Consider the following 21,044-nt stretch of genomic DNA (forward strand, 5'->3'; position numbering starts at 1 on the left):
TATGTCTTGGACGACCAACGTGATGTTGTGGTTGAAGTACACCTGTCTCTCCTATCCTTCGATGTAAGGCTTCAAACACTCGTCTTTTAGGATGTTGTCGCCGCGGAAATCGTATCTGGTATTCTCTCTCAGCTGCAGCAGCATTGCCATCACAAAGTCCATACAGATAATGCATATCGCGATATTCTTCGTTGCTAAACATGTTTGCTTTCTGTTATCACGATACAAAAGAAACTGCATATGTGGATTAACACTGTTTATTAACTTGAATTTATACCCACTTTTTCTGTCTCTTGAGAAATCCGTTCATCGAAAGGAAGAAATTGTTAACAAAATAATACAATTATTTAACAAACTAAGCAACTACTACTGTTAATATTCAAATAACACTCATTTAAGTACACTTTAAACACTTTATTAAAATTCGTAGTAACTGGAAATAATTAACACAAATTACAAATAATAAATAAATTAATGAAATAAAAGTATAACAGAATACATTATAACAAATGTTCAAATTGTGCACCGTCCATTTCAATACATAATCTTGCACGTCGCAATAAACTGTGTTGCGCATTACGTGTCATTTCTGGAGATATAATCGCAACTGCTTCAACGATACGATTGTATAACTCTTCTCGACGATGCACAATTTGAGCATTTGTTATAATGTATTCTGTTATACTTTTATTTCATTAATTTATTTATTATTTGTAATTTGCGTTAATTATTTCCAGTTGCTACGAATTTTAATAAAGTGTTCAAAGTGTACTTAAATGAGTTTTATTTGGATATTAACAGTAGTAGTTGCTTAGGTTGTTAAATAATTGTATTATTTTGTTAAATAATGTCGTAAAATAATTTTGTTAAATAATTGTAAGATAAGTACATATCATTTACTAACTACATGTATCTACTGTTTGATAACTACAATTTCGCCTGTAGGATATGAAACTGATAGCACAATAATATGTATAATTAAATAAATAGCAGATTTTGGAAAGAAATGTTACCTGACAGTTTGCGCTTTATGTATCACGTAAAAATAAAAAATCCTACTTCCAATAATATTAATAAAAAGAAAATGTTATTATTGCACAATGCGTATGCAGAAATATCAAAAAAGCAATCTTATTTTCGCATATGCAATCTTTATATTGATATTAACAAGAGGGGCAACAGTCAGCTGTCGCCTTTAGCACTTTACGTTGTACCACACCCGAGCGCGCCAACTTTAGATAACTTGATTTGTTAACAATAAATGTTTATAGTTCAAAACGTATTATAGCCTCGACATTTTAGTATTAGGATTTTCGTCTCAAAATGAACTCAGGAATCTACCCTTAAGCATTGATGCGAGCTTTACGGGACACCCTGTATATATAAATGTGATGTCCAGCACACAGTGTCCGACAGATTCTTAATACATATGTAATGTCCAGCACACACAACTAGTGTTCGACAGATTCTTAACACATATGTGATGTCCAGCACATACAGTGTTCGACAGATTCTTACATCTCTTATTTAGAGATGTGATATGCAGCACACAGTGTTCGACAGATTCTTATACCATATCAATAGAGGAGGGACCAGCAATTTCATCATCTGCAGCATATAATGTTAACTGACTTTTTGGTTTCTTGGGACATGCAGAATATAATTTGTCCTTTGACATGTAAGACAAATGTTTGTCAGTAATTTCTATGTTTGCAGCAGTTTCCTTTCTTGCTTTCAATGCCGATTTAAACACACAACTAGCATTGACACTTTGATAGGAAAGTTTATTTCGTTTTCAAATCTGGTAAAAAGGAAAAGATTCTTTCTGAATCGGCATTCGAATTTGGCAGCGATCTTACAGCATTCAAAATAGACTTTAAGTTGGGATATTGCTGACTATGTGTGAAAATTTGTTTCCACATTGTATCAAAATCTAATATTTCAAGATTATCTTTTTCTACTTCTGTAAAACCTTGATGTAAAACAAACCATTCTTTTCTTAAATCGTTATTATCACACCCGCTAATAGTTTGAGCGATAAAAGAAACATCATTAAATGAAGTTTCTCTGTTAATATCGCGTAAAGCGATGTCCGGTTCAAAAACTTTTAATTTTGATAAAAATTTCTCATTTATTGGTAATCTTTTACTAAGTTCTTTGGCAGTAGTAATGTAAAATTGTAAACAATTCTCTCGAACATTTGCAATATTTTTGAATCTTTTCTTATTTGCTGTAAAAATTTGAGTATTTTTCAGCAGTTTGATACGAAATGTTGTTTTCGGCAATGAACGCAGCGAACCGAATTTGTGCTGTCTTCGATTGCTGATCAAAAGTATCCGAAAAATGCGCATCATCCGTTATATTAATATTTTCATCACTTTCCTTTCTCTCTATATTTCTTTGTATAGCAATTCTTATATGTGCTGCGGATTCTGCATGACGTATAATATGTGATAAATTAGCTGTCAAATATTTTTCACAAAAAGAACAAAGACATAAATTTTCGTCATGTAATGCTTTGCTTAACCAGGGTTGAAATTGTTCGATGTCTAACCATTGTTGTCGAAATTTTCTTTTACAAATTCTTTTCTTCAAATTAACGTCACTATCGCTATTTGATTCACAAGATGTGGTTTCTTTAATATTATTTTTGTGACACGAAGAATCTGCATGTCTTGAAATGCGCGTGTTAAAAGAAAAATATTTTTTACATATAGTACAATAAAAAGAACTATCATTAAACGAAACTTTCCGTATCCAAGTCTTATAGCGATCACCATTAAACCAAGCTTCTGAAAAGCTTCGCTTAGATTTCTTTTTTAATGAATCACACATGTCAAAAAATATATATATATATCTTTCAATAATATATTTATATATCTTTCAAGAATTGGAAAGAAAGGAAAATGAACAAATAAAAAAAGAAAAAGTTTTAACAGCTGTATAAGAAATAAGCTTTCAAAGACTCACAGTCGAGACCCTTTCAGCTTCAGCTTTCCGCAACGATTTCACGCAGAGCGAGAAAAGTAATAAACAAGAGGACAGAGATTATGTGCAACAAATGAACTTCGAATAAATGCCCATTATACGTTCTAGCCATTTTTCCACAGGACAGCTTCACTGCAGTATGGAGATGGAATGCGGTAAGTAATAAATTAATTATTATCCTGGGATCTTTCCTATTATACAGTCATATTCTTGTTGTCTTTCTCTCATATTTCGCGTTATAACGCTGTACTTTATTTATTTGTTACAATTTCATATCCATTACTGATTGTTAACTCTTTTGTCATTTTTTAGAAAACTCAGAGGCAATGCAAACGTTAGAAGACATTCAGCGAAAGCTGAATGTCTTGTATGCTGCTTACCAGCAGCTACATCAGAAGCTACACCAACAGGAGCAGCAGCAGCAGCAGCCAAAGACTAAAGGTATATTACTCAATTAATAAACAAATTTGTGCTTGTTGTACGATAATACCGTACAATAAAAATCGAAGAGCAATAATGTTTTAAATATATGTTATTATGAAAATGTTACATCCTTATTGCTCAAGCTTAGCATTCTGATACATATTATATAAGTTTTATTACTACATTACAAATTAATACATTTCATTTTATTAATTATATATCTGTATATTTATTTTTTAGGTAGAAAGAACAGAGAAGCCGGCCGATCGCGAGCCCGGTGGTACCTCCAGCGGGGCTTCTTCGGCGGAGGAGGCCGAGGTGGCCTAGGTGGCCGAGGTGGTCGAGATGGCCGAGGTGGCCAAGGTGGCCAAAGTGGCCAAGGCGAGAAATCGCGTTTAGTATACATAAATTTTATGTAAGTTTATATGTATGAAGTAAAATAAATATACATATACATAATTAATAAAATGAAATGTATTAATTTGTAATTGTTCGCAAATCAACGTGCGAGTAAACATTCGAAAATATCGAACGTTCGCGATCTACGAAAGCCGAGAGCTCCGCGTTACACATATAGCGCTGATAAATTATTTAAAGCATTCAAATTCCATTTCTAAATATTGTCATATATGTGTTAAGAATCTGTCGGACACTGTGTGTGCTGGACATCACATATATATATATACAGGGTGTCCAGGGTTTTAACCGACAAACTGCGGGAGCATATTCTACTAGTGGAAATAAGAAAAAATTCTTATATTGAGTTTGCTTAGAAATGCTTTATTACAAAGTTATAAACCAATATTGAAAAGAAATATGAGATAAGTAACAACGGATTTTTTCATAAAAATAAAAATTATGTACGCAATGATTTAGTAACGCATTTCAAAATGTTGTCCTTGCACATCGATACAAGCTAGACATCGATGTAGTACAGAATTTGTTACAGTACGACATTCCTGAAAATTTTGTTGCATCTCAGTAACTGAATTAGTAATTCGTTGCTTTAAATCTTCAAGCGAGATTATTTCTGTACTGTAAACTTTATTTTTTAAAGTTCCCCCCCCCCATAAAGTTCCCTCCCCATAAATAAAAATCAAGAGGCGTTAAATCGGGCGATCTTGGAGGCCAGAAAACCGGTCCTCCTCGACCAATCCACCTATGAGCATAATGTTCATCTAACCAGTTTCTAACTTGTCTAGCATAGTGCGATGGACAACCGTCTAACTGTATCCAGCTGTTTTGGCGAAACTGCAGTGGCACATTTTCCATCAAAATTGGTAAATCGTTTAATAGGAATCTTCGAAAAGATTCTTCGTTCAATCGGTCAGGTAAAAAGAACGGACCAATAAGCCGGTCATGAAGCATACCCATCCAAACATTACATCGAAATTCGTGTTGAAAGTTTCTTTGTCTGGTAGTATGTGGATTATTATGAGCCCATACATGGCTATTATGAGAATTGAATATGCCTCGTCTTGTAAAGGTCGCTTCATCTGTCCATAATATCATTGATGAGAAAAGATTGTCCCTTTCTACTGCATTCACATACCGGTTACAAAATTCGACTCGTTTCTGATAATCGATTGGAAGTCATTCTTGTACAGGTGTGTAATGATATGCGAATCTGTCATCAGCACGCAATGTTCTCCAAATAGTGTTTCGTGATATCTGCAGTTGAGCTGAAGCACGTCGAACACTTTGTGTAGGAGTATTATCAAAAAGATTTAAGATTCTTTCCGAGCGTAGTCGGTGTCTTAGAGCTGAACGAACATCATCATATTCATTCATAGGTCGAAATAAACCCAAATTACGTAATTGCAAATGGGTATTACTAAACACAGAACTATCTGGTACTCTCCTGTTAGGAAATCTACGTTGATATTCTCGTACGGCAGCTCATGCATTTCCGTCACAGAATCCGTACACGAAATGAATATCAGTGTATTCCTCATTTGAAAACACTTTTGGCATTCTGATAGTAATTGCTAGTTCACACGACGATTGAAATCTAACAGCTACTGTTGTGAAAGTAACAATCATACTGAATCGTTTCAACATACTGAACATGAATACATGTGAATACACATAACATAAACATCTTCGACCTTCCAAATTCTACACTATATTCCGTTGTTACTTATCTCATATTTCTTTTCAATATTGGTTTATAATTTTGTAATAAAGCATTTCTAAGCAAACTCGATATAAGAATTTTTTCTTATTTCCACTAGTAGAATATGCTCCCGCAGTTTGTCGGTTAAAACCCGGGACACCCTGTGTATATATATCCTTTGCAGCATATAAAAATACTAAAATGTGGTACAATAGGGCTATAGACGAAGGTTCACGTTACAAAACCTAACGCGCTATTATAGTGGCACCTCATGGGTAGTGTGGAAGACCACTTTAAAATTAATAATTAATACTTAATTTCAGGTATTAATTTTTAGTATAATTATTTATAATTTATAATTAAGGTAAATATGCTGTTTAGGGGACCCACCTCCGATGACCTTGACCTTCACATATGTTGTCAAGGTTACCCTCCTGAGTGACCTCCAGAAGGTTTTAGCCGTCGCTCGTTGTTTATTAAAAAGTTAATAACAAAAGAAGTTTGATGATTTCGCACAAATTTTCAGCTGTCTACGCGAAGCAAGGACTTGAGTTTAACATATATTACAAAGGTCACCTTCCCGAATAATCCGTACTAGGTTTCACCCGTCGCTCGTTGTTTGTTGAAAAGTTACTAACAAAAAATCTGTTTTGATTTGTCACCGTTCTGTTGTTAATAACTTTAACAAACAACGAGCGACGGCTGAAACCTTCTGAAGGTCACTCAGGACCCTGACCTTGGCAACATATGTCAAGGTCAAGGTCATCGGACAAATGAGACAGGGCGGTAGAGTGGTATCGCATTGTTTTAGATTATATTTTCCGAAACTGGAGCCCCGAACGTACACGCTCGGTTTTCCGCCCGCCTCGCGGGGGACGGGAGGGAGGGGCTTTGCCCCTCCCCCCGCCGAGATACCTGCCGTGTACCAGGTGATCACAATCTGTATGGTGAAATCTGTTACATCGGCTCCGGCGAAGCCCCTCCCCCCGCCCCCCGCGAAGCGGGCTGAAAACCGAGCGTGATATTTCGTTTGTTAATAACTTTTTAATAAAGGTCAAGACCTGACCTGACCTTTTTTTTCTTTTTAATCCCACCATCCAAACCGCTCACAAAGAGTCCCGGAACTAAATTGCGCATTACATCAGGACTCTCCGCCGGTTCTACGCTCCCGGCTAAAAAGGGTGATATTGTGCGACCTACGTCCCCCTGTGAGCCCCCAGGAGGAGGGTTGTATCGTCGGCGAAACCGGAGATGTAACAGTTCGGCGGCAGTGCTGTACGCAGCACCCGGTCGTAAGTCACGATCCAGAGGAGCGCGGCCAGCACTGCACCCTACGGGACTCCGCACTCGACCCGGTGTCGAACAACGGATCCATCACCTAATACCGCGTAGACCCACCGGTTGGACAAGTACGAGCGTAATAGCGCTACGAGGTAGGCGGGAACGCGCCATTTCTTGAGCGCCGCGATAATCACGGGCTACGGGAGAGTGTTCAACGCGTTCCTTATATCGAGCGATACCCCGACACAAAGACCACCCTCATCGGTAAACGACCTAACCGTACCTACAACAAACCGAAGTGCGTCACACGTCGACCGGCTGACGCAAAATCCGTACTGATGCGGGCTAATCCCGCCGCGACGCGCGACATGCTCTGTGAGGCGCAGAGCAAGAACTCATTCGAGGACTCTCCCGGCCTCGTCTAAGAGACAGATGGTCTATACCCACCTGGATCGCCATCCGGGCGCCCGCTCTTTTTCAGCAGGACCAGCTTGGCCTGCTTCCATCGAGCGGGAAATACTCCGGAGGCGATACATCTATTGAGTATCGGAAGGACCGCGTCAAGGGCCGAATGAAGAAGGTGTCGCCAGATTAATCCTGGAATTCCGTCCGGACCAAGGGCGGTATTACGCCGACCGACCCTGGCGAGACACCGCGTAACCTCCGCTGCGGTTATCTCATACGGCGTGTCCCAAGCCTCCGGGTGAGGCTGCGACAGAGGATCACCAGCGACACGTGAAACCGTAATGTCCGGCGCGGGGGGAAACAACACTGAAATGATGCGTCGTGCATCAGGCGGCGTCAATAGCGCGAGGGGCGCAGGCCCACTCGAGCTCCGGAGCTTGCGCAACACTACGCGATAGGGCCCCACAGATCCGCATTTACCTGTGCAAGCAGCTCAGCCCACGCGCGTTCCTGGGCACGAACGATGAGCTACTTATAAGACCTACGCACGGCGACGTAGGCCTCTCGCGTTAATAAAACCCGTGCGGCATTCCGGCCGCCACGCGCACGCGTATATTTACGGCGGGCGGCATTAGCCGCCGTACGAGCTGCAAAGAGTTCCCCACTCCACCAATAGACGCCGCGACGATCCGTGGCACGGCGGATCCGAGGCATGACGACGTCACAAAGATCCGTGATCCTGGTCACGAGATCAGTAGCCTGAACGTCGACAGGCACATTGGCATCCACAACGCCCGAGGACCATGTTGCGAACGCCAGTGGTGTCGAGCTTCTCCCTGTCGAGCTGTTTGAGAGCCCAACGGATGTCCCTCACAACGATATCCCGTTCGCGTCGAGCGGTAAGTTTGCCAACTCTTAAAAGGATCATCCGGTGGTCCGACAACGACTCATCCTCCAGAATCTACCAATCGAACAGGAACGGAAGAAGGGCGGAAGTGCCCCACGCAATCGACGATCGAACGACCTTGGTACTGGTGGGGTGTTACCGGTGGGAGTGTTACCCCGGTTGAGGAGGTGGAGCGACAAAGATGCCGTCCACTCGCTCAACCACTCACCGCGAACTGATGTCCGCGTGTCGCCCCATTCCGAGGAGCGGGTGTTGAAATCGCCGGCCACGAGGAGTTTACGGTGTGAGGACACGCGCACGATGTCCCCGAGTTGCGACGAAAACCGCTCGAATTCCCGCAGGGGCTTGTTGGGTGAAAAATAACACCCAACAAGCAAGAGGTCGTTGATCTCTACCGAAACGAACCCGTAACCCCTGGTACGCGGCGTCCAGACCTTTTTTTGGAAGGGGAACCCGTCATGGGCCCCATCACACCCTTTGGGCGGGGTGCGAGGGGAGTGTGAGACTCATACTCACTAAACCACCTTCTGCATGCCAGCCCTGGTGTATTGAGCTAGCGGGGCCCAGGAATCACCTTCGGAATAACTCCGGGCCCCACTCACTCCACCTGGTTTGACGGCTGTCTGTGCCACAGCCCGCACTACCCGCTTAATAGCGGGTCCGTCCCCCTCCAAGGAGCGAGGTTTGCCATCGCTCCAAGGAGACCACCCGCTCATAGGGGGTGGTTTTTTGTACGGGTGTTGAGGATCCCAACTCAACACCCGCCCTTCCTTCCCAACGTCATGTGCGGAGGACGCAGGGACCCTCGGAGAGGGGCCCCGCGACGATGGAGACCCGGGCAAGTGCCCTGCCGGTCCGCCACCCGAGTGCCCAGGCAAATACCCCGCCGGCACTCTGCCTCCGCCCATGACCCGCTGTACGCGAACGCATCCGAACGCGCCAACCTGGTTAAGCGACCCCCCGCGTCCGGGCAAATGCCCCGTCGACACGAGGGAGGGGTTCGACTGCGGTCCCCACAGTCTCACCCCCTAGGGTGCTTCGATAAAGGCACCCTGTCGCCCAACCAGGTCCCCTCCCCGGGGGGCCTTGTCCGAGACAACGGTCACCCCCTTCCCCCGCGACGCCGCAATCCTCCGGGACGTTCGGGTTCCCGGAGGCGAACTCCCTCCATGACCTCTCGCTCTCGGTAATCGAACTCATGACCGCCGGCAGCGAGAGGTCCCGTCCAGTATAATGGACCAGGACACGGCGCTCGTCCGCCCACGCTGGACAATGTTCCAGCGTGTGCTGCGCCGTGTCCTGGTCTGCGCCACAGTGGTGGCAGCGTGGCCCAAGCTCGCGCCCTATCCTGCACAGGTACTCACCGAAACAACCATGTCCGGTGAGTACCTGGCCCATCCGGAACGTGACTCCGCCCCATCCCCTGTCGAGCCACTTCGCCAGACAGGGGTGGATGGCCTCGGCTACTCTCCGACCCGATGTGTCATTTGGATCGGAGAGTTGGCGCTGCCATGCTTGCAGCGCCATTTGCCGAGCCTGTCGCCCGAGGACCTTATTGGCTCTCGTGGTCAGCCAAACCCCCTGATCCTTTGCCCTCCGCGCCCGCTCGTACGAATCGGCGTACGTGGGCGCCAGGAGGGCAATGGGGGCTAGCCCCGCGAGAGCCGTCGCCGCCCTATGGGAGACGGTCCGGTAGAGGCGAGCGACTCTGGTTGCCACCCTCCGCTCAAAGCGGCGCACCACTAACTTGGCGCGACGGGTGGCCTCCAGGTCGCTCGCCCACACCGGTGCCCCATAAAGGGCCACCGATCGGACCGCCCCCGCATAGAGGCGACATACCATCACTTGTGGGCCCCCGAGATTGGGCATAAGACAGCTTATAGCTGCCGCCCCACGCTCCAATCTGGGGGCCAACTCCACAATGTGGTCCTCGAAAGACCATTGGCCATCCAATGTGAGGCCCAGATACTTTATCTTGGACCCACTAGGACGGGCACGTTCCCCACCATCACTTGTGCTGGAGGTGGGGCCCCACGGAGGCCGTCGTGGAAAAAGACGGCCTCGGACTTGTGGGGCGCCACCTCCGGCCCTAGGGCGCGCGCAGCTCGGGCCACGCAGGCCACTCCATCCTCCGCGGTTCTCACCGCATCCCCCCATCCTGGCCCCCACGCCATCAATAGCACGTCATCGGCGTATGCAAAGCATTGGCAGCGTGGGGGCAGGGGAGCCCGCAGGATCTTGTCGAATGCGATGTCCCACACGGTCGGTCCAACTACCGACCCCTGTGGGACTCCGCGCGACTGAGGTCTGATGATCTCTTCGCCGCTCCGACCGATGTACACCAGCCAATGGTCCCGGAAGTAGTCCAGGACCGTCGCCTCGAGATAGGCAGGGAGGCGCTGATACTCCAGCGCCTCCACCACGGCCGGCCAACTGAGGGAGTTAAAGGCGTTGGCGATGTCTAATAACACCGCCACCGCCACTCCCTCTCCAGCCGCGGTAACTGCCTCCGTGAGGGCCCGAACGTCCTTGATGGCGTCCACCGTTGAACGGCCCTCACGGAATCCGTACTGCCCCTCACATAGTCCCGGACACTTCCGGGACATGTGCTGGACGAGGCGGGAAACCACCACACTCTTGAACATTTTCCCCACCTCGTCCAGCAAGCACATCGGTCGGAACGCTGAAGACGAACCTGCGGGCTTCCCCGTTTTAGGAAGAAGGACCAACTTGGCCTTCTTCCAGGATGGGGGGAACCTACCCTGCCTGAGGCAGCTCGTGAAGAGCTGCCTCAGGTACGGGGACAGGACCTCCAAGGCCTGGGCCCACGCATTGCCCGGAATCCCGTCAGGGCCGGGGGCCGTATTGCCCCCTAGGCGCTTCCGGGCCCGGGCAATCTCCTCCACGGAGACTTCGGGCACCTCGGCATCAACAAACTGCTGAGGTGCCCGAGGGTCGATGCCCTCTCCTGGCGGAAAGAGGGCATCTATGACCCTCTCCCGCTCTTAGGAAGACAAGGACTCCGTAATGAGGGGCGCCCACGGGCGAAGTTTGCCCGTGACCATCTTGTATGGGCGCCCCCAGGGGTCCTCGTCTACTCCCCGGAGGAGTTCCTCCCAGACCTTCTCCTTGGAGGTGACGATCGCCCACCTCATGGAGTCCCGCTTTTGGCGGTAGACTCCATAGGCGTCGTCTATCCTCGTGGCATTCCCTGACCGGCGGGCGCGCAGGAAGCGCCTTCTGGCGTGGACGGAGGCTCGCCGTAATTCGGCGATCTCCTCCGTCCACCAGTACGCCGCCCGCCGGTTAGGAGGCCCTCCGGCTCGGGGAATGGACGCGTCACACGCGTCCGTCATTATGCCCCGCAGCCAGACGGCCTCCTCCTCCACATCATCTGTGGGTCCATGTTCGGCCCACGTTGCCGCGAGGAGACTGGCGATCAGCCTGTCCCCGTCCAACTTCCTTCGCTGCTATCGCCGTGGTCGGCTGCCTGGACGACCCGGGGTGGGTACCGTTCCTTGGGGCGGAGACAGGGTCATGGAGATGTACGCATGGTCGGACAACGTCTCCGACCCTGTCTCCACCCTCCATCCCGATACCATGTGTGCGGCCGAGGGGGAAGCGAGAGTCAGGTCCACAATTGACTCACTCCTCCGCCGCACGCAGGTACCCTCCGAGCCCGTGTTTAGGATACACAGGCCCGGAGAGGCCGCCCAGTCCACCAGGGTCTCGCCCCTGGTGTCTGATCGCGGGAACCCCAAATGCGTGACTTTGCGTTGAAGTCCCCCGCGACCAGGACGGGGCGAGGGGCGCAGCGTCCAACGCAGCCCCCCACCTCCGCCAGGAATCCGTCAAAGTGGGCGAGTCCCCAGTTAGGCGATACATAACAGTCAACCACGGCGATGCCAGCGAATTCGACAGCAACATATCCCCTTCCAGACTCCAGCGGAGTCATGGAAGGGGACCCGCCACTTGGAGACCTGTGGATCGCGACGGAGCCCCCTCTATCGTTTGCCCAGTTGGGATTTTCCCTGAGCACTCGATAGGGCTCCGCCGCGATCTCCAACCCAGAACCACGCTCCGACAGGCTGTGGAAAAACAAATTTTGTGCCTGTCGGGCGTGGTTCAGGTTGGCCTGGATGAGGTTCTGGGCCGTTGTGTTAATCGGCCATCTCGATCTCCTCCAGGGTCTCCACCTCCCTCGGTGGGGGTGGGTTCACTCCCGCCCCTTCTCCATCTCCAACGGTGGAGGGTGGAGCGGGGCGCTCCTCCCCGGTACTCCCCCCACGACCACTGTCCCATTGATGGGGGCTGATTGCCCCCGTGCCTCCTCCGGGACCGCCACTCCTGCTCCGGAAGGGGGGATGGTCGTGAGGGGGGCGGCGTTTTGTCAGGCGCCGCCTTCTCCCCCGTCGCCGCCCGTCCGCCCCTCTTGGCCCGCTTTTTGCTGCGGGCACAAGAGGGACCTCCTAGGCGGTGTCCCGCCGGCCGCCCCAGGTCTGCGCAGAGCGGACATTTGGGGGCCTTGGCGGGGCAATCGCGAGCGCGGTGACCGGGCTCACCACACCTATAGCACCGGTCACCGCGGTCTGCCTCGTTGGGGCAGTGCTGCCGGACATGACCCACCTCCAGGCATTTGTAGCACTGAAGGGGGCGTGGCTCCAACAGCGCCACTCCCATGCGCGTCCAACCAATCTGCACCCGGCCCTGCGCCGCTGCTTTATTGGCAGCGGCCGCGGGCAACGGGCCCAGATGACCCCCATGTCGTCTGGGCCCTTTTTGATGGGGCCCAGCTCTACGGCGTCTAGGGGGCAGCCTCCGATGCGCGCTAAGGACTCCCATACCTCCGTAGGGGTAAGGGAGTCCTCCAGGCCCTTCACCCGTAGCTCCGCCTTCTTTGAAGGGCAGGCTACGGTGACCTCCATGCCCTGTAGGGCCGTTTTGATACGGCCCGACAGGGCATCCGCCTTCTTGGGCCTCGGGGCCGGGGACCTCGATGAGAGTGGCCCCCGTGATGGCCCTTTTTATTCGGACGCTCTCGATTCCGAAGTCCGCCAATTTGATTGCGGACTTCATTGTCGAGAGCGCCGCCGCCATATTCTCCTCGGGGCCGTTCAGCACGATTGCTGCCGACCCCGGGGGCTTCCGCGCCTTCCGGGCGCCTTAGCGGGCACTTTTGCAGGCGTCTTCGCGGGGGGCTTAGGGGGGAGGATCTCCCCCCTTTTTGCCACCTTTCCCCTGCGGCTGGGTCCTTATGCCCTTTGGGCGTACCTGGGACCCTCCGCCTGCAGGGGCCGGTTGAGGCGCCGCGCGCGCCTTCTGCGCCGCCTTGCGGCCGACGACCTGCGACCACGTCTCCACACTCCTTGAGGGAGGAGGAGCCTCTACCAGCAACGCCGGTTTCGCGGGTCGTCGGGAGGAGGGGGAAGGGGTACGGTGCAGGGGTATGGTCGTCCCCGCCCGTTTGCCCTTCGCCGCCTTCCCTTTCCCCTTCTTGGGGGGATTTACTCCCGCTCCGCTACCGCTTGCCACCGCGGCGGACCTTAGCGGAGGGGAGCGGGAGGGCACCGCCGCCTTGGTAGGGCTGGGTGTCCCACCCCCTCGTGGGGCGGGGCCCAGTCGCGTCTCCAGGAGGACCGTGAGGCGCGCAAAGAGGCGCTCCTCGAGGCCCGACTGTGCCTCCACTCTTTGGGGAGCGGGCTGGGTGGACCGTGTCCCCTCTGCCTGTCCTTGCAATGGGGGAGAGGGGAGGCGAGCCCTCGCCCTCTTCAGCCTCGTTTCCGGCCGCCTTTGCGGTTAGAGCGGGGGCGGAGCTCTGTCACGTCCGCCGCCTCCCTTACCCTTGGGGGTCGGTGTTGGACCCCCCCTCCTGGGTCTCGAAGGAGACCCCGCAACTCCTCCACCTGCGCCCTCAGGGAATCAATTTCCCGGCGGAGGATCCTGTTCTCCTCGGATCCCCCGTCGGCCTCCCTTGTCCGCAGGACCAAGAGGGCCGCCCGCACCTCAATGGAGGCCTCTCGGAGGGCTTTAACGTAGCTCCCCTTGAGGTTTCCGGAGGTGTCGGCGACCCTCTCCACCACAGCCATCCGTTCCAGGATGGTCGCGGCGATGTCGGTGGAGGGCTGGAGGGTTAATTCCTCCAACCGCTTCTCCTCCACCCGCGACCTATCCGGACGCGCTCCGCGCTTTAGAACGCCGGAGGGGAGGGAAGCGCGGAACGCCTTTTCCCGGCTCCATTCCTCCTCCTCCTTTTCGGCGCTGATGAGGCGCCGTTTCGCCTCCGCCCAGCGGACATAGTCCCCGGCCGTCGGGGGGCGACCCCTCTTCCTCTTGCCGCTTGTGTCGGAGACCTCGGAGTCGGTGTCACTCACCAACTCCAAGTCCTCGACGCGGCAAGAGAACTGAGGGAAGGGGCGGGCGAGGCCGCCCTGCTTCCCCCATGCTATGACGCGGAGGGGGTCATCCACCCCCTTTCGCCCCTCCCGGGCGTGACGGGAACGGTGAGCCGTTCCACCCTCACAGAGGGACTGATGTTCGCCCCCTCACCTCCGGCACCTTTGCGCCGGAGCGACAGGTTGGGAGTGACGGGAGCAGAGGATGACTCCCCCGTTCGACACTCCCTCCTCGCCGTGTCCGCCTCCTCCTCCTTCCCCATAAAAGAAATTTTGTCCGTCATTTTTTGGTTTGTCCCACCACCTGCAGCGGCTCCGCCGACCGGGTATACCCTCACCAGCCCCGAAACATGACCGGCGGCTGGGCCCCAAGTTCCCCCGGGGGGTCGGCATATGCTACTAGCCGGGGAATGAGACATCCCGGCACAGAGCTCCAGCCCCTTACTCACCCCAGGCCAGGAGAAACTCCCAACCCAGGGCTTTCAGGGGTCCCGGGCCTCCGACAACCCGGGCACCGCTGCAGGCGCTGCCACGCGGGGGTCCCACGAACGGACAAGGGTAAGCGTCGCCGTAACTCGGCGCGCCTCTGCCCGCCGTGAGCGACAGCATACCATATTACTCCGGGTCGGAGGCGCGGCTTTCCTCACAAGGAGGGAGGTTACGGCGCCGCTCCTCGACCCCACTACCCTCGGGCCCCGCCTCGGAAAAGAAATCCCGGGCGGTCCCGATCCTCCAACTCCCCCCCACTCAGTCGCCTCGGACCACGTCCGAGGGTGCAGCAACTGAGTGAGGGGCGCCCACTCGGTCCCGTCTCCGTACCACGTACGGTCGTAGACCAAGTGGACCACCCCGTGCCGGAGCACCGGCGTGCAATCGATGTGCGCAGGAAATCTCCCCTCCCGGCCGAGACGGCATCCCTGCCCGACCGGGGTGAGGAGATACCCCCCAATCCCCAAGGTGCACGGAGGGAGGATAGGAATCCTCCCCTAGCGGTGCCGTGCCACCGGGCGTTTGAAGTCAGGGTCGCCGTATCCCCTACCGACGAAGGGGACGGAAAAAGGTCCCTTTCGGAGTCGCCGGGCTCCGTGGGTTTCTTTTATAGAGGTTCCCAGTCCTCGCGGTCCCAGCCGAATCCAAGACCACCGGTCCTATGGAGCAAGATGAAGTTTGCGTCACATAGGCTTCCGGTGTTGCGTGGGTTTTTTATAGAGGTTTTCCTTCCTCGCGGTCTCAGCCAAAGCCAAGACCCCCGGTTCCTCCGAAGAGGATTTTCGGTGTGGAACTCGGGCACCTCGGGAACGTCAATTCCCGTACCTGCTACACCGTAGCAGGCCCCTGAGGGGAACCTAACCTAACCTTTTTTTTTTTTAAGGAGGGGGAACCCGTCATGGGCCCCCTCGCTCCCCTTGGGCGGGGTGCGAGGGGAGTGTGAGACTCTTACTCACTAAACCACCCTCCGTATGCCAGCCCTGGTGTCAAACGTGGGACCCGGGCACGCCGCCAGCATTCTTCCGGGCCCCACTTACTACCTGGTATGACGGCCTCAGCGCCACAGCCAGCGCTGCCCGCTTTTAGCAGGCCCGTCCCCCTCCGAGGAGCGAGGCATACCATCGCTCCAAGGAGACCACCCACCATAGTGGGGTGGTTTTTTGGACGGGTGATGAGGATCCCAACTCAACACCCGCCCTTCCTTCCCAACGTCATGTGCGGAGAACGCAAGGACCCTCGGAGAGGGGCCCCGCGACGATGGAGACCCGGGCAAATGCCCCGCCGGTCCGCCACCCGAGTGCCGGGCAGATACCCCGCCGGCACTTTGCCTCCGCCCATGACCCGCTGTACGCGAACGCATCCGGACGCGCCGACCTGGTTGAGCGATCCCCCGCGTCCGGGCAAATGCCCCGCCGACACGAGGGAGGGGTTCGACTGCGGTCCCCGCAGTCTCACCCCCTAGGGTGCTTCGATAAAGGCACCCTGTCGCCCGACCAGGTCCTCTCCCCGGGGGGCCGTTGCCCGAGACACAACGGTCACCCCCTTCCCCCGCGACGCCACAATCCTCCGGGACGTTCGGGTTCCCGGAGGCGAACTCCCTCCATGACCTCTCGCTCTCGGTGATCGAACTCATGACCACCGGCAGCGAGAGGTCCCGACCAATATGTTGAACCAGGACACGGCGCTCGTCCGCCCACGCTGGACAATGCTCCAGCGTGTGCTGCGCCGTGTCCTGGTCTGCGCCACAATGGTGGCAACGCGGCCCGAGCTCGCGCCCTATCCTGCACAGGTACTCACCGAAACAACCATGTCCGGTGAGTACCTGGCCCATCCGGAACGTGACTCCGCCCCATCCCCTGTCCAGCCACTTCGCCAGACAGGGGTGGATGGCCTCGGCTACTCTTCGACCCGATGTGTCATTCGGATCGGAGAGTTGGCGCTGCCATGTTTGCAGCGCCGTTTGCCGAGCCTGTCGCCCGAGGACCTCCTTGGCTCTCGCGGTCAGCCGGACCCCCTGATCCTTCGCCCTCCGCGCCCGCTCGTACGCGTCTGCGTACGCGGGCGCCAGGAGGGCAATGGGGGCCAGCCCCGCGAGAACCGTCGCCGCCCTATGGGAAACGGTCCGGTAAAGGCGAGCGACTCTGGTTGCCACCCTCCGCTCGAAGCGGCGCACCACTAACTTGGCGCGGCGGGTGGCCTCCAGGTCGCTCGCCCACACCGGTGCCCCGTAAAGGGCCACCGATCGGACAGCCCCCGCATAGAGGCGATGAGCCATCACTTGTGGGCCCCCGAGATTGGGCATGAGACGGCTTATGGATGCCGCCCCACGCTCCAATCTGGAGGCCAACTCCACAAAGTGGTCCTCGAAAGACCATTGGCCATCCAGTGTGAGGCCCAGGTACCTTATCTTGGGCCCCACTGGGACGAGCACGTTCCCCACCATCACTTGTGCTGGAGGTGGGGCCCCACGGAGGCCGTCGTGGAAAAAGACGGCCTCGGACTTGTGGGGCGCCACCTCCAGCCCTAGGGCGCGCACAGCTCGGGCCACGCAGGCCACACCATCCTCCGCGGCTCTCACCGCATCCCCCCATCCTGGCCCCTACGCCACCAACAGCACGTCATCGGCGTATGCAAAGCATTGGCAGCGTGGGGGCAGGGGAGCCCGCAGGATCTTGTCGAATGCGATGTCCCACACGGTCGGCCCAACTACCGACCCCTGCGGGACACCGCGCGACTGAGATCTCGTGATCTCTTCGCCGCTCCGACCGGTGTACACCAGCCAACGGTCCCGGAAGTAGTCCAGGACCGTCGCCTCGAGATAGGCAGGGAGGCGCTAATACTCCAGCGCCTCCACCACGGCCGGCCAACTGAGGGAGTTAAAGGCGTTGGCGATGTCTAATGACACCGCCACCGCCACTCCCCCCCCAGCCGCGGTAACGGCCTCCGTGAGGGCCCGGACGTCCTTGATGGCGTCCACCGTCGAACGACCCTCCCGGAACCCGTACTGCCCCTCACAAAGTCCCGGACACTTCCGGGACATGTGCTGGACGAGGCGGGAAACCACCACTCTCTCGAACATTTTCCCCACCTCGTCCAGCAGGCACACCGGTAGGACCTCCAAAACCTAACCTAACCTAACCTAACCTAACCTAACCTGGTTAGTCTCTACACACATCAGTATATTATGTTTTGACCACTAATTTTACGTAGTATAGTTTTCAAACTTCTTTTGTTAATAAGTTTTTAACAAATAACCAGTGACGGCTAAAACCTTCTGAAGGTCACTCAGGACACTGACCTTGACAACATATGTCAAGGTCAAGGTCATCGGAGGTGGGTCCCCTAAACAGCATAATTACCATAATTAATTATAATTATACTAAAAATATAATTATTAATTATATTTTACAATTACAGGTAAAATAAATAAAATTAGCAATAACAATTTGTCTGAAAACATTTATTTGTAAATATATATATATAAGTTTACGGCTCGTGTGTGTAAAGTTTATAGTTTTATAACGACCTTAAAATAAACTAATAATAATATTAATATTAATTAATTAATTCCAATAAAATTTCTCACTTGTCGCCAGGTAAATCAATTAATAAAACTCCTTTCCTGAACCGTACTGGCAGTAATATATATTTAACAATACTACACAATGTTTCGATCCCAGATTCGGATCCTTATCAAGTGTACAGTTCTATATCTCATTCTAAAATATACAATAAAATATATTCCTAAATATACAAGAAAGTAAATGATGCTACTTACTACAAAAACCTACTTAAAATTACAAAATAAAACCTACTTACTGGCTGAACAAGATACAAACAACTATGTCTTTGACTTGTGGAAGAATACATGTCCGCTGTTATTGGAAGATCACAAACAAGTGAGTCTGGAGCGAGCAGGTCAAACGTTAGTCACAATCTTATCATATACACAGGGCAGGTTTTCAATGTCCTTTTGGTGATTAATAGCATTAGCGTCTCTTTTAATGAAAATCATCTCCGCGATTTCTCTCTTTCTTAAGTATCTTTCTTCATGCACAATGTCAACATTATCCCAATCAAAATCGTGATTATCCAACACCCTGTACCTGCTCACCACCGACCAGTTGTTCTCACCCTTCCTTATATCATTTTTATGTTCTTTAATTCTAGTTTCTAACTGTCTTTTGGTCTGACCTATGTAACAAGCCTCACACTCCATGCATTTGATACGATATACAACGCCGGTTTTATCCTTCTTCAAAAGCTTGTCCTTTCCCCTTTTAATGAACATATCTAATTTTTTATACACAGAGTAAGCCACCTTGAAATCGCATTTTCTCAAAATGTTGCACATACCTTCGCTAAGTCCTTTAACAAACGGAATGCTTGCGTAGCCTCTCCTATTGTTATTATCATTCACTTCCTCTTTATCAATCCCTCTTCTATGCTTAAAAGTTTTTAATCTTTTATGTACATATTTCTCAATAAATTCAGACGGATAACAATTTTCCCTTAATACCTTTTTAACAATTTTAACGTTCTCATCGTGGAACCTACTGTCAGATAATAGCACAGCTCTGTCTATTAGGCCCGTAACTATACTAATTTTATGTTCGACCGGATTGCTGGCAAAGTAGTTAATGTAGCGACCTGTAAACGATGGTTTACGATACCAATTGGTTATAAGTAGACCATTTTCACGGATAACCGTGGTATCTAAGAAATTAATGTAATCGTTGCTCTCAATTTCCACAGTGAACTTTAGCCGTGGATGGTAATTATTAAAAATGTCCAATACGTAATTAATTTTGTCAGTAGGTAGTATCATAAAAACGTCGTCTACATATCTACAAAACATTCTTATGTCAAAATCTAAAATGTCCATGCAAGACGTCTCCAAGTCGTCAAGAACCATATCTGCTACAATAGGGGAGAGCGATGACCCCATAGGGCAACCAAATGTCTGTTCATAAAACAAAGCACGTTGCGTCAATAATCAAATTAACACCGTACAGAAATTGTTCTAAAAGGAATTTCGTATTCTGTGATATGTGACACCATCTGTTCTCAATACTTTTCATTATTAGTTCTCTCGGTATATTCGTGAATAACGACACCACATCGAAGGAAACCATTGATTCATGCGTCCCAATGCCTAAGTTACGGACCCTGTCAACGAAAACTCAACTGTCCTTTATTTGGGGAACTAGGCTCAGGTATAGAATTAGTCAGTATTTTGTGGAAGAAAAAGGCCACGTTATACAACGGACTCCCAATTGCGGATACAATAATACGTAGGGGGTTATCCGGCTTGTGTATTTTGGGTAGGCCATAACACCTTGAGATGTTGCTAGTCGTTATGTGCAAACCCTTATAATATGATCATCAATAATGCCAAGCTTGAACCAGGCCTTTACTAACTCATTCACCTTACTAGTGTTACGTCCAGAGACTGCACGGTTCCTTGCTTCCAGGAAATATAACGATATTCTTTTTTAATTATCGGACAATGTGACGCGACACGTCGATCCGGTCGCGTGTGATCAGAAGGGCCTCAGTGAGGGATTAGTAAAAAACAAATGTTACAGTTACGTCAGAATATTTCCGGGAAAATACCCTCACAAGAGCCGCGGGTTTTGACGCACGTGTCCGGACAGGAGCGATATTAGACTCCTATCATTTGAATTGAAAGACGATAAGCCGCATTGCAACAAATTCGGTCGCGCGTAACTGCGGTATCGCTCTTCCAGGAAGAGCAATGATACAGCTGCGCCAGATCATCCCCAGGTAAAACCCCTCACAGGAGCCGCGAGTCCAGACACACGTTTGTAGGCGCGAGACTTCTGTAAGGAACCCTTCCGGCCTGGAGGAACCATCTGCGAGCGGCTTATCGGCTTATAGACCGACTGTCGATTATTTGCAATTAAATTAACAAACGATCCCCGAAAGGTGGTTCCCCGAAAAACCGTTCCCGGAAAAGCTACCTCTCTTCCACGTCATCCCTATCTTATAAAAAGGCGATGACCACTCCGGAGGGCAGCTT

The 21,044-nt window shown here is 51.3% G+C and overlaps 1 protein-coding gene and 1 pseudogene across 1 annotated transcript; both read right to left on the reverse strand.

The window, feature by feature from the left end:
* Window positions 1–3,542: 3,542 nt before the first annotated feature.
* On the reverse strand, window positions 3,543–5,385 carry LOC113562591 (annotated as a pseudogene).
* Window positions 5,386–18,920: 13,535 nt separating this feature from the next.
* Window positions 18,921–19,916, reverse strand: LOC105275146. Its single transcript, XM_011331802.2, has one exon. The coding sequence runs from the start codon at window positions 19,914–19,916 to the stop codon at window positions 18,921–18,923; it is 996 nt and encodes a 331-aa protein (XP_011330104.2).
* Between the last annotated feature and the right edge of the window lie 1,128 nt (window positions 19,917–21,044).

Source organism: Ooceraea biroi, chromosome 9 (assembly GCF_003672135.1).
Source record: "Ooceraea biroi isolate clonal line C1 chromosome 9, Obir_v5.4, whole genome shotgun sequence".
Lineage (NCBI taxonomy): Eukaryota > Metazoa > Arthropoda > Insecta > Hymenoptera > Formicidae > Ooceraea > Ooceraea biroi.

Coding starts and splice junctions, on each gene's coding strand:
- LOC105275146 (XM_011331802.2), bottom strand. CDS start 19,916: ATGGTTCTTGACGACTTGGAGACGTCTTGCATGGACATTTTAGATTTT.